The sequence below is a fragment of the Vipera ursinii genome (genome assembly GCF_947247035.1).
Source record: "Vipera ursinii genome assembly, chromosome: 2".
In the NCBI taxonomy this organism is placed as follows: domain Eukaryota; kingdom Metazoa; phylum Chordata; class Lepidosauria; order Squamata; family Viperidae; genus Vipera; species Vipera ursinii.
This window is the reverse complement of record NC_139513.1, coordinates 134,121,719-134,136,741: the sequence shown is the minus strand read 5'-3', so window position 1 is coordinate 134,136,741 and position 15,023 is coordinate 134,121,719. Positions and strand designations below refer to the sequence as shown.

At 34.7% G+C, this 15,023-nt stretch overlaps 1 protein-coding gene across 4 annotated transcripts in view; it reads left to right on the top strand.

Moving 5' to 3' along the window:
- The window catches only part of CEP112 (centrosomal protein 112), a gene marked incomplete at its 3' end in the record, with an annotated part of 302,148 nt that overhangs the window by 284,018 nt on the left and 3,107 nt on the right, over nt 1–15,023 (top strand). For all 4 annotated transcript variants that reach the window (XM_083355444.1, XM_083355442.1, XM_083355443.1 and 1 more), the window contains one exon: nt 14,152–14,253. In XM_083355444.1, coding sequence (XP_083211570.1) covers nt 14,152–14,253 — 102 coding nt within the window. The remainder of the gene's footprint in view (nt 1–14,151; nt 14,254–15,023) is intronic.

Genomic DNA, 15,023 nt, shown 5'->3' with positions numbered 1-15,023 from the left:
TTATATGCACTTCTTGTAAACAAAATTGACTTTATTGTTTATGTTTTTAATTTTTTTTTAAAAAAACTGGGAATTTAGTCTATTTTCGTTAAATGAAATTAATGTTGTTTTGCCCATTTCCATTCTAATTTAATGCTGCTGCCCTAGCTAATTTCCCCTCTTCTTCATCCCAAGTGTATTTTCTGGTGCCAGAAAGTTCTTTGTCTGCAGAATCCTGAGCAGTTACTCTTTCATGTAGGCAGGAAGCCTCTGTAGTTGTCTTTATGATTATTCATTTTGTTTCCTGTAAGAAATGTGAATTCTTTCCTTTTTCTGAGCATTCTGGGGGAGAGGTCTTGAAATATTTGAATACATTCCCCTTCCATAATCAAAGGCTTCTCAGTCTTTTGCTTTAAAATAGCATTTCTTGTTCTCATTTGTAAGAATCTGACAAGCATATCTGGAGGCACTTTTTTCTTTTGTGCAAATGTAGAGTTTATGTTTAAAAATATCTGGAAAGCCTCCATCTGTTTTTAAATAGACTTGAGTAGCTATTTTGAAATGGACGTCAAGTTCTAACTTTCCAGAATCTTCAGGTACCTCTGAATTTTAGATTGTGTATTAACCTGAACATTTGTAATCTCAATTGTTTTTAAGCCTGCTTTCATTTCCTCCATCATGTGCAGAATCTGCTCCTATGTACCTTGGAGCTGTTCATTCAGCTCTTTCATTTGTGCTATTAGTTTTTAATTAAACTGATTTTATATATCTGAATCTGATTCTTCTTCCTTCCATCATCCTTGCCTCTTCTCCGTCTGCTTCAGCGTTGTTTTTTTGTTTTTCTTTCCTTCTTTATAAGTAGTGAAAAATGATTCTATACGGTGTGTTAATTGTAATTCTACAGTCAGTTTTTTGTATTACTCCCTGATTTTCTATTTTACAAGTTCCATTCCAAAAACATTTCACAAATCTCTCTTCCTTCTTCCCTTTTACCACCAATTCCTATATCAAATGTTGGTTATAAAATGTTTATCACAACATTAGCCCAACACAGATGAACTGTATTTCCAAAATCACATGTCTAGATCAAACAGGTTACATTTCAAAGAGGAAGATTAATGACAACATCAGGTTTGAAATAACCTCATTAGAATACATTAATAACAAGAAAAAGAAGGTGACAGTAATATCTTTAGATGCGGAGAAAGCCTTTGACAATTTGGGTTGGATTTCTAATACATGTCCTAGACAAAATGAACCCAGGAGAAGAATTCACAACTTGAGTGGAGAGCATAAATCAACAGCAATGATCAAATGAAGGAAGGCAGATGAAAAGGGTGTCTCCTGTATTGCATAATTTTTTTCTAGAAGTTCTGGCAGGCAAGATCTGAAAGGACAAATAACTTGGATCAAAATTCAAGAAAAGGAATACAAAATGAAATGGTGTGCAGATTATGTAGTACTAACAATGATGCAATCATTAATCTCTGCAAGGCAGTTGATGTCAAGAATTTTAAAAAGTTGGCCACTTTTCTCAATACAGAATCAATGAAAAGAAAGCAAAGATAATAAGTTCTAAAGAAGAAAACTTGGTGAAGGAAGAGCCTAGCTGTGACCCAGTGAATTTGTCAAGATGTAATAAAGACATTTTTCAAAACAATTATAAAAAATTTGGAAGGAAATAAAGCAAGGTCCTGAAAGGTGCAAAAAGTTAATACTTTCTTAGTTGGGACTTTTTGCAACAATAAAATTAATATATTATCTAAATTGAACTTTTTATTTCAAATGGCACCAACTCCTATTTCAAAACATGCAAGATTGGGAAAGAACAACATTTTTTCTTATTGAAAAGTTTTACAATACATTTTTAAATACAACCCTCCCTCCTCCCCCTCCCCTCTCCCCAACCCCTCCCTACCCTCCCCTCCCCCCTCCCCGACTTCCCAGAGCTGAATACAGGGCATAAAAATACAAACAAGCATAATCTAAAATATGCTAACAATAATAAGACATTAAATTCTGTTGCACTTTAACTCTCCATCGTCAAAATATTAATAAAATAACTACTAACTAGTTATACATCATATAGATCCAGTACTTATTCAAATGCTAAATGAAACTTTTTAGTCCCATATTTATTCTGAATATATTCAATCCATCTCCTCCATTCCACAATGTATCTCTGTTGCGATTGGTCTTTCAAATACGCTGAAATCTTTGCCATTTCCGCCAAGTTAGAAACTTTTAAAGTCCACTCTTCTATAGTCAGCAGTTCTTCCTTCTTCCAATATTGCGCTACTAAAAGTCTCGCTGCCGTAATTAAATTCAACATCAACTTAGTATCTATAACAGTAGTGTCTGTAATAATACCCAATAAAACAATTGCAGAGAAAACTTTATCCATTTCTTAAATATCTTTTGCATATTCCACCAAATTTTGATCCAAAAAGCTTTAACCTTTTTACAAGTCCACCGTATATGAAAATACGTTGCATCCTCACAACCACACCTCCAACATTTGGGCTGGCAGTTCGGATACATACTTGCTAATTTTTTAGGATCTAAGTGCCACCTATAAAACATTTTATAAAAATTCTCTCTTAAATTTTGGGCCTGTGTAAATTTTACATTTCTAACCCAGATCTTTTCCCAAGTGTCCATTGTTATAACTTCTTGAAAATTCTGAGCCCACTTTTATCATACAGTCTTTAACAAGTTCCGTTTCTGAATCAATTTCTATCAATACATTATATATTTATATGTGCTTGACCTTGATCTCTAATTTGTTTTACCAAATTTTCATCAGTCATCGAAAAACCAACTTTCTGGTCCTCTTTCCATCTAGCCTGTAATTGCCCATACTGAAACCAAGTTTGTACAATCTTTTCTTCTTTTAAAATATTATATGGCTTTAATTGCCATACATTCCTCTCTAAACTTAAGATTTCCTTATATGTAGTCTCATCATGTTTAAATCCCACATTTATATTTTCTATTGCATGTTTAGGTATTGCCCAAATGGGTATCTTATAATTTAACTTATGTTTATATTTTTTCCAAACTCGCAACAGAGCATACCTTAAAATATGTAGCTTCAACACCTTATCCACCTTCTTATCATACAATAAATATGCATGCCAACCAAATAACAAATCATGACCCTCAAGATTTAATAATCTCCCTTGTGTTAAATTAAACCAGTCACTTATCGCTGACAAGGCAGCAGCCTCATAATATAATTTAAAATTAAGCATTTTAAGACCACCTCTTTCACACGTATCTTGCATTATCTTAAATTTAACTCGTGGCTTTTTCCCTGCCCAGACAAAGTTATTAATTCCTTTTTGCCATTCCTCCAAATTTAAATCCTTTTTAAGTATAGGTATCATTTGAAATAAAAATAAAAATTTTGGCAAAACATTCATTTTCACTGCTGCAATTCTTCCCAATATGGATAATTGTAATTTTTTCCAACTATCTAATTCTTTTTGTATTTTTCCCCATAACATTTCATAATTATTTTTATATAACTTCACATTTGAGGCTGACAGATATATCCCCAAATATTTAATCTTTTTAACTATTTCAAATCCCGTTAGCTCTTCTAAAACAGCCTTTTGTGATACTGTCATATTTTTAGACAATATTTTAGTTTTTTGTATGTTGATCTTAAATCCAGAAACTTTCCCATATAACATTATTATCTCCATCAATTCTACAACTGAATAATCCGACTGAGTTACTGTGACAACCAGGTCATCTGCAAACGCCCTCAATCTATAATCCTGATCTCTTATTTGAATTCCCCTAATTTTTCCCGAGTCATGTATTTTAATCAATAATATTTCCAATGTTAGAACAAATAGTAGAGGTGACAACGGGCACCCCTGCCTTGTACCCTTTTCAATATTACATAGTTCAGTCAAACTGTTATTAACTATTATGCTTTTGATATATTGCCCTAATTGGTTGTAAAAATTTGTCCCCAAATTCCATTTTCTCTAATACTTTCATCAAAAATTGCCAATCCAATTGATCAAAGGCTTTTTCAGCATCCAAAAAGATCAATGCTGCGGGGATCTGATTGTTTCTTTCCAAAAAATCCAAAAAATCTACAATATGTCTCACATTATTCTTCATTTGTCTACCACTTATAAATCCAGTTTGATCACCATGAATCACTTGTTGTATTACCCTCATTAGTCTATTAGCTAAGATTTTTGCAAATATCTTATAATCAGTATTCAAAAGCGATATTGGCCTATAATTTTTAGCTTGGGTAGCATCCTGATCTTCCTTCGGAATCAAGGAAATAAAAGCAGTCTTCCAGGATGGAGGTACCCCTCCTCCCATTTGAATAACAATTTTTTAATCAGCGAACGTCAGATGGGTTAAATTATAGAATGTGTCCAAAACCTAGGACCCATGAGTGTGGAATTGAAATTTGGCAAACATATGGCCTCTTCAGCACCACCTTGCCTCATGACTACACTTTCCAGAAACCCATAGGTTGCATGGTGGATGGGCAGTTTGGAAGAGCGTATCCCCACCCTCTTTCCTGGCTCCCTATATACCCTGGGCCCAATTGTCTGGTGGCAAGGCCTGATGGCCAAGCAGTCATTGGGTGCTTTGGAACTAAGGCCAATATTTGAAATATCTTAATAGTGGTAACTAGTGAGAGAAAATGAGGTAGCAAGTCAGATGCCTGCTCGCAAGGTAGATCTGGCTGGGAGGTTCTGGTGATGGGTGAGCCCTTTTCCTCCCTGGAGGGAGAGCTCTTGGGGACACACTGGAATGGGGACCTGGGGTAACGTTTTCCTTGTAGTCTACCACTCCCTTTTCCCCCCTCTTCCCAGCAAAATGGTAGGCAATTCTGTGCCTCAGTCAAAGAGGAGGCTTCACCAGAGTCTCCTGAGGGTTGCCAGTGGAAGGGAAACAGCACAAGCCTATATTATATGTGGAAAGAAGAATGAGCTGACAGCCATGGGTTGTCTAGTCTTACACATAAAACTTAAGATTCAAACATTTCAGGTCATGATTTCACAACACTTGTAATAGATAGAATTTTTATAGTATAGGATCGCCTGCACAAGCATACCATGTACTAGCTACTAATTGATAGGTCGCGAAAGTGATGTTAGCTATGGCGATTATAGAACCTCTGCTTCATTTTTTAACCATACAAATGATGTGAGGAAAGAACATGTTGTACTTAATCATCTCTGTGGTTTCAGGAAAAGACAACATTTATTTTTTTTTCTCTGCAGAACCATTATGTTTTGTCAGCATATCTTTCCAGCATATCAGTTCCTAAGCAAATCAAAGCCACTTTGACTGAATTTCAAACACGTTTCATAATTTGTGCTCTTTTAATCTTCAAAATCTGATTGTAGGAACAAAAATCACATTGGTATAAAAAATTTTGTGTTGCCATTTTCATTATTTATATAAAAACCATCTTTTCTTTCCTCTCGAAAATGGCAACTGTTGCCAGTTTGGAACATTAAGATATTATTAAGGAAATAAAGATGCAATTAGTACCAAATCTCAAATTTGTTTCTGATTTATTTCAGTCTGCTGCCATTTTAAATGCAGTATAATAGACTTACTCTTGATAATCTGCTTCAGTTGCTGAGCTGCTTTCCCTTAGCAAAAGAACCTTTAGTTCATAAGCAGAATCCTAGGGAAGGAATGGAGGATCCTTTAGGTTGGCAAACTCACCCAGCAGCAAGTATTTTCTAACCACAGTTTTGCAATGTTGTTGAGCGAAGACTTTTATTTCTGTCCAACTTACATAATCCCATAAAGTCTGCTGTATGCAGTATGTTATTTCTTAAGGTTTGTTTTGCTGCTTCTCTTTGGCAGTTATGATTTTATATAAAACTCTAAGTGTTTAACCACAAACAAGGGATTTTCCAGGTGGGTGATCCATGTTTAGAGTGAAAATATCAGAAAACACAAGACACTGAAATCATTTTTTCTTGAGACAATATACGTATTCAGAAAAAATTACACAGAATAAGATGGGACCATGCCCCTTCTGAAAACAGCCTGTGAGTTGCTGTACATCAAATGCAGATGTTCTCTAACACAGTTCCTAAGTTAGACAACCCAGGTTTTTATAAATAGAAATAGTGTGTGTGTGTGTGTGTGTGTGTGTGTATCTAGATAGATACACACACACAAACACACACACACACACACACACACACACAGAGAGAGAGAGAGAGAGAGAGAGAGAGAGAGAGAGAAATAAACCTAGTTTTTTAGGTCCATTGGTCCTTTTTTGTAGTTGACTAATTTTGGGGAAATACAGTACTAAATGCATCCGTCTGGCTGACGATCTTAACGGGTTATTTTTGGAGTGGGGCTTATGAGCATCCTGAAAAATCATGCTAGGGCTTATTTTCCGGTTGTGTCTTATTTTTGGGGGGAAAGGTTATTTGTTTTTGTTTGGTGGTTTGCTTTTAATAAAAAGGACACTTTAGTCACATAATTCTCTGCCACCTACAGTGTAAGTAGACACACTCTTCAGAGAGTTGTACTACCTAACTATTAAAAGATTTTTTGACGTTGTTAAAATGTGTATGCTGTCAAATTATTCTGACTCTCCGCATTTTACACCAAGATAAAACACAATAAAATACCACTTACTATAGGAGGCAATCTAGCTTCTGGAGAGGGAGACTCTTCCAAAACATAACCCCAATCATTAAAGAACAGTGCTTTGTTAGCCTCAAGCTTTCTTGCTTTCTGGAAATAAGCCCCCCAGAAGAACTTCCTTGGCTGGGCTTGTGCAACTCTTTGAGTAGATGGTCTTGGAATTATCTTGGTGCCAAACTACATAGTGTTTATCAGTCAAATTTAGTACTTCGAACTGCATGCATAAACCTATTGTTAATTAATGAAAAATAGGTGTAATGTGATGATAGTAACTAGTGCTAGTCAACAGGCAAGCAATTGCATTGTCTACTAACTGTATTTTATGAATTGTCTTCAAAGATAGCTGCATATAGAGGTAAAGGTAAAGGGTTAGGGTCCAATCATGCCCAATTCTAGGGTGCGGTGATCATCTCGTTAGCTTGTTAGTTGTCAGAAGACACTTACCCCAGACCCCAGATCCTACCCCAAGGCACATGGAACATTGTTACCTTCCCATCAAAGTGGTATCTATTTATCTACTTGCATTTGCATTCTTTCGAAATGCTAGATGGGCAGGAGCTATAACAGTAGCTCACTCCATTGCGTAGTGCTTGGGTTTGAAACTTGGGCTGTCAGCTTTCTAGCTGACAAACTCACTGTCTTTAAGTACTAAGCAATCATGCCCATGTGCCTCTACCACGTAGAGGTAATCCTCTCTTAACAATCCTAATTGGGAGTGGTAACTCCATTGCTAAGCAAAATAGTCGTTAAGTGAAACATCATGACTACCCTGCTTAGTGATGGCAGTACCGTTGCAATAGTGAAGCAAGGCATCACATGGCTGTGACTTGTGACCCTCCTACTAATCTCTCCATTGACTTTGTTTTGTCAAACACCAGCTGTGAAAGTCATAAAAGCAATTAGAGAGTTTTTTTAAAAAAAATCCTACTGCAGATACTATTTAGGGCTTAATTTATAGCATTGCTTTGACACTAGTGAAATTGTGATAATAGAACATGTCTCATAGAATGAAATGGAATGGAATGGAATTCTTTATTGTCCGAGTGTGATTGGACTTTGTCCCCAGTGCATAAGCTCACAGTGTACATATAAACAGCAAGTAATAGGTCATAGATCATAACTCATCATTACAATTATTAATCATGTTCTATAAACAATTGATAAATCACAAGATAACAAATAGGAAAAAATAGTAGGAATGGTGAGAAGATGAGAAAAGATGAGATATGAGACTGTGCTGTGGGAATTAAGTGTTCAGCAGAGTGATAGCACTGGGGGTGGTGGTAAATAACTTTGTGTCTACTTGCTTTGGCATGCAATGCTCTATAGCGGCGTCCTGAGAAGAGAAATTGAAATAGGATGTGAAGGGTCTGTAGATATTTTCTCAGCCCTCTTTCTGGTTCGTACAGTATAGATGAACCAGAAAGTATACTCATATACGTATAAAAAGTATACAGCATACTCATCATCACATATGTGCAGTGTGTGCCCCTGACCCACAAGGATTTTTTTTTGTATATATCACTGAAATAAGAGGACTGGTCTTCACAATTATTGTTTTTATTAAACATAATTCAAAGGAAAAATGAGATCAATGGAGTTGTTCTAAGACTAACAATTGGTAGCTTGCTATAAATCTTAACACTGCAATGAATTAATTAGGCGGTTTTAGATGAGAACTCCACCTTGAGTTTCCTAGTTGCAAAACATCATCATCATAATCACCATCATAATATATTTTACAAAGGAGTCCTACGTTTATAAGACTTGTGGACTTCAGCTCCTAGCCAGCATGGAGTTTGGTGGGCTTAGAAATGTACAGTAGATAATAGTGGCCATATTGGTACAAGTTAACATTTCAGTGTACGTGAGAACATTATATAAGAAATATTCCTGAGTTCTTATAGGTTCTTATAAATTCATTCTTTCATGACATTTAACATTCTTGCTAAAGTTACAACTTAATTCTATGCACGTTTATTCTGAAAGAAGTTCCAGAGTAGACCTTGGTCTCAGGTTACTGTGCTTAGAGTTGCGGTTTTAATCTGTCCCATTAGTATCCTTATTTCTTTTATTGGAGAAGGTGCACAAGACAAACTATAGTTTTCTGCCCATCAGAGTGAGAATGTAAATTATTTAATACTCCCAGAATAATGGTCAGAGGAAAAATGACTGTATATTTCATCTTAAGCTTTCTTTTATTTCTTTGTATGTGAATAGTGCCTGCTATAATATAATTGCCAATCGCATACCAAGATTTATATACTTCATTATTGTTTTAACAGAATTGCCTGTCTTATCCCTGCTCTGTATATACGTATTCATAATTTTATTGTACTATGCAAAATGCTACGTTTGGCATGATTTTTTTTCTCCTATTTGAGGAGCTTAATTGGTACCTCAAATAGATCTATATTTCTACAGCAGAAATTTATGTGGATTTTACAGAGAAGCTATAAATCACAACCCTATTTTGTTTTCAAGTAAAATGAATTTTTAATTTGTTGGTTTGCAGTCCATTGGTAAAAATATACTAGGATATAGAAATGTTTTACCTAAATTTTTATCAAATAGCTATCAGACACTTTTTATTTGTTTAAGAGGCTAAAGAAACATACAGTTTATAAACTATAAAAATCAGCAAGTTTCTTACATTTTTCATCCCCAGTAAGGGTTTGTTTTAAGCCTGAAATATTTGAAATTTTATACTTACATTGCCACCTGGCTGTTTACTAATCTCACAATATGGTCTTTACATGTTAATATATAATATTGCCTATTATCTTCCCATGGCTCTATCCTTTTCCAAGCAAGGGGACAGTTACTGGTGTAATGTACCATACTTTCAAAATGGTTTTAACTGTGGAAAGACATTCCATGGAGGGAATAGTAAATTAGATCTTCCTTCCAATTTTTTTTTAGCTTTGATTGAAAACATTCAAAGCAATAATTAGTGCAAACCTCTCTCTTTATACAGCAGTATAGCCTTGTACCACAATTTTTCTACAAAAGTTTGATTTGGACGTAGTGTGTAGTATAACCATTTGGATAGAGATTTGTTTGGAAGTTTTATGAAATGTAAAGAGAACCTATGCTAGGGAGTTTTCTAAATGGCATTCACAAATTTGATAATAGTTCCCTCTGAACAGGATGTATCTCCTGTTAATGAAAGGAATAAAAGCAAAAAGAAGCTTTTGCTTAAAAAGTGTTTGTTTTGCCTTGTCTACCTCAAACAACCTGCTAAACAAACTTCCAAAGTTTCATTTTCTCTTTGAAGTGAACTGCCAAATTACTGTTCAATCCAGAATATAGTGTGTCTTCATCTAGCTGGCAAAAGAACTGTACAGCTGCTGCAACTGAACTCATTTAGTTGAACACTGTGACTCAAATCATCCTATTTATTTAATATCAGCGGAGGTGGAAGGAAGGCAAATATAGTGTGGCTATGTCAAGGCTGCTCTTAAACATATAAAAAACACTGCAGCCTAAGGATCATCTAATTTTTTTTTAAAAAAAAGATTTATTATAAGATCAGTAATATAAGATCAGTATTTTTTTAAAAAAATGTAAAATCAGTATTTTATATTTTGTTCGTGTTTGGTTTTTTTTTTCCAGATTATTCAATGTGGTCTCCATTTTTTTTGTATTCATTTGTTAATCAAATGTAAAGTAGCTACGCATCTCACTGGAGGTAACTTTAACAATGCACAACAATAGCAGTATATTCCATTCTTTATATTGTGAGATTTTATGCTTTGGGCTTATAGTCAATGTCATTTAAAATAATGAATAGTCTACATGAATAACCTTAAACCTTAGCGAAGTAGGTGCTCCAAGCTATTAATACATTGCCTCGTTCTGTGAAAAAGGCTAATTGTAGTTTGTGTGAAATTACTGTTGCAATTTATGTCTACAATCAAAATACTTTTTACTGAACACATCTATATTGCTATATGTTAGAGTAGAAAGAGTAAGTATCAGATCAAATAGCTTTCTCCATTTTAAAGTTTGCAACATTCATGTATACTTAATTATACAGCTCCGGTTCATAATGCAATAATATTCTATTTTATTTCACCTTCAGTTTTATGGATTCCCAGCTCTTCAAATCAGTACTGTATGTTTTCTCAAGCTGATAAAAGGTGGTTTTCCTTGTCAGTAAATAGAGATTAAATGTTGTTGTTTTCATATGTAGATCGCATTTGTTATCTTATCAGTGGCTTTTCTTTTCTATGGCTGGATTAGGTGGCGTCCTGTTTAATATATCAGCTAAATAAATAAATAACGTATGGAAAAGAGGAAATACTTTCTGGCAGATTTTAGTATTATATGTTTCCTTTGATTTTTCTAAAAATAGGGATAGTTCTTCAGAATACAGCATAGTACAGTGATTAAGGGGTATATTTTCTCAGCCCCATTTCAGAGGGAGCATATTGTCTCGACTCAGTAGATGGCAGCACCTGGATGGCTTTGTCTGAACTAGGAAGCTGAATAGGTCTAGTCTTGGTTAGTCCTTAGATGAGAGAGTTCCAGGAATGTAGGAATGTCACCTAGACCATGAAGGTGGGGGAATCCCTGGAAAGACAACAGCAAGCAATCTCTGCACTGCTATCAAGAAAATTACATGGATATTTCCATGAAGGCAAGGCTGAATTAAATGAAGACAACTAAAGGCTCCCTAGCCAAAGGAAATAGAAGGCTAAATGCAAAATGTACAGGCTTCCTTCAACCAACCAAAGAATAATTCAAGTAAAGACAATGTATAGGAACAGTTCTTTGAATGTCGTGCATAGGAATCATTAATCAAAAGGCAAATTTGTTTTCATTTCATCTTGGTCTGAAAGGAGGGAATTGTATTTGGAAAATACAGACCTACAGGCATGTGTTCTCTGATTCCTTGTCAGTGGCCCTGCCAGTTGAGATTAATGGCGGTTGGTTCAAAGTATCAGGAAATCACTGTATTACAGAAGGGATCTACCTTGCTTGAGGGTAAATTCCCATTTTCCAGCACAAAGGATGCAGTAGGTAGGACAATTATCCTTTCTGCACCTTCACAAAAGTAGACTATTTGGCTTTAAAATGTAAATTAAATGAGTATCTTCCCTTTTGTACATCAAATTATCTGTGGAATTCCATGCATTATGCTTTTATCCCTGTGCCCTATTTTTGTGCTTCATATGGATTCAGGATGGCTACTGTAAGAAACAGGATGCTTAATTTCCTAAGTCTAAAACCAGAAATATTCTTCTTTGGTTCTTAATCTAAGTAGCTGTGAGATGTACATTCAGACCACATTCTTTCAAATACGGGAATTTCACAGATGGCTATTAATTAGGGGACTGATATGAAAGCATGTGGTAGTTCAAGTTTATAATTTTGTAACACGTAATTAAGACTGCCTATTTTTTATTGTATACATTTAAAAGATGTTGTAGCTAGGAGAATAGAGCTATGTGAATCATTATAATCTACATTAATTTAAAAAGTCCTTTTCTGAAACAGTAATAAAAGAAGGATAAAAGTTTGGCTGTTATTAAATTTGGTGAGGGGGAAGTATTGAAAAGACTATTCCAAAGACGATTTTAGGAATGATCAAACTTTAGCTACACCCATCCTGAAATATGACTTCATTATTAACAAAAATATAGTAGTGATTTTTCCTTATATCAACCCAAGTAAGTTTTTATTATTATGGTAGTCACACATTCAACCAGATGCATTTTTATCCACCTATCAGGATCTTCCCAAGGACTTGGGATAGGCAGATATTGCTGTTTAATAATAATAAAGGTATTGTAATTATGGAGTTAGAGACTTATGGAAACTTAACAATTCAAGTAACAGAAGACCTAAGTATTATTAGTTCTTAGTTATTAATTGTTAAGCTAGCATCTAAGAATATAAAAGTTCCCAAAGTGTGTGGGTGGGTTTTTTTTGTAAAATTATGGTGTTCAAGTTGAATAAATTCAATATTACAAGATATTAAGGAAGTCCTTTAGGTATTTTTCCATGGCTCCAATCATAATTGTATTATTTGTTCAGGAACTTAGAACTCTGAAAGTACAGGAAAGATAAGAAAATACATATCACCCTTTAGCATATGGAAGTTGAAGGATAAAATAGAGAAGGCATGTTCTGCAGGACCAACTATTCTATACAACTTTTGGAAATCAAATTTGGGGTAAGATGTTTTTGTCAGCTTACGTGGACATAGGAATTAAGTAGGGTTTGGTTGGTTCTAAAGAATACAGTGCTATCAAAATATAATTATCTGGGAAATAGTTATAGTTTATATTAAAATTTGGTAGGTTAATATAGTAAAATTGTTTAGCTTAGATAGTGCTTGCTCCTGTTTTTGCTAAACAGACTAACATCATATAAATCATACCTTTCTTTTGTCCTCTATAGTAACAGGTATTCTTGAAGTTTAGGTTTTGCTTACCCACAATGCATAATTAGTCAAGAGAAGCCAACCATGGAGGGCTGGGGGAGGATAAGGAAGAATGTAGCTGTCTGTTGCTTTTTCAAATAAAAATATTGATTATTTGTTTAGTATTCTCCATGTTTTTTACTCTTACCTCTGTGCAAGAAAGCTTCCGACTTTTTTGCAAGTGAAATTTAGTTTCATTCATAAGTACAATCTTAAAAAAATATTGAAGTCTATGCATGCCATTTGATATAAAAGAAAAAAGATTCCTCAAAAAAAGTAGTTGGTTTGGTATACTTCAAAACATAATTGAGTCAGTGAATGGAAGAAAAAGGCCAGAACCAATTGTGCTGCTGTTCATGTGTTGGGAAAATAAAGCTTGAAGATAAACAGCCAGAGGTGTGAAAGAAATTTGGGGAATTTTGAAGAAAAAAAATATTGTGTTGGTTACAGTTGGCCCATTAGCTATTTTATCTTAATTATTCAGCTGCAAGATGGTAATACTGTAGCATTGGGAATGAACCTCACCATATCCAAGATGTAAATCTAGAAGCAAAATATTTTAAATGTGCAGCATATTTAAGGAAACTTGCTTTATCTTTATCCTCCCTGTAACATCCTTTGCATTGCATGTGGGAGGAAGTAGCAAAAAAGAACTGATCCAGTTCTGAATTAACAGGCAAGAGTGAGTAGGAGCAGGAAGTGACCGAAGATAGTGAAACTATTCCTACAATGACCTGTTCAGTTTGGATGTTGCAGTGGAGGGAGGATTCAGTAGAACACTCATAAATGTCTACAGACAGCATCCATGATAGAATCCTATGGCCATTGTTTAATAGTTTAAAAACAAGGAGATACAATCACACATTGTTTACATAATAAAAGTTGAGGAATGGGTAGTCTTATAAGAGAATGCCAAGGAATTACTCAGTTTGGTTCAATACAGCACAACTGTTCTTGCATGTCAACATTTCTTTTCATATTGATAGTACCTCAAACATGTAGGTAGTGACTGCTCCTAAATCATTTTAACTGGCTCACCTAATCTTCACTATGGAAATGCTTGCTTTCTATGGTTTCAGATGACATCTATACGGCAAGAATATGAAACCAAACTGAAAGGTCTAATGCCAGCATCTTTGCGACAAGAACTTGAAGACACAATTCTCTCACTAAAATCTCAGGTAAGGATTTTATGTTCTATTTGTCAGCATGGTACAGTAGCATGTAATCTAGGATTTGCTAGTTCAAAGAACTGACAAAAATATCCATAGCATGCTGGTATAAGCAATGGAGTTTGACAAATTAATAGTTCATCATCTCTACTTGTTTTTCCCCCCCTCAACTAGTTCCATCCTTCACTCACAAGAGTTCTGTTTTTTTTTTCTCTGCGCCAATATAAAGAGAGACGTTTAGCCTTTTTGATCTCTTAAAAATGATGAGGGTTCTAGTCATTTGATATTTAAACATGAACATAATTTTTTTAATTTGATAGTTTTTGCATAAACACCTTTTTTTTCCAAGCATGCATGGTTTCTGTAAAAAGACATTGGTGCATCAGGGTGAATAGTTTGTCTCTACTTACAATACATGCAGCAATGGTGGGATACAGACTTTAGAAAGATTGGTGTCCCTCGTTGGGGTTTGTGAAGTTACATTTTTCAGTCTGTTGTTGAACAAGCAAACATTCCAATACCATGATGAACTAATTCCTCTTCAAGCAAAAATGTTTAGGAGCCACTTGTTACTTGGAATAATTTTGCTATCCTGACATTCCTTTAATACCAAAGGTTTTTAGAACAAGATCAAGTAGATGAATGGATATTTGTTAAATCAATTCACACTTTTTTTTAATCCCATTCATATCCCGCCCTTCTCCGAAGACTCAGGGTGGCTTACAATCTAAGAAGCACAAATCAATGTGCTTAGCAATAGCCTTCATTCTATGTATATG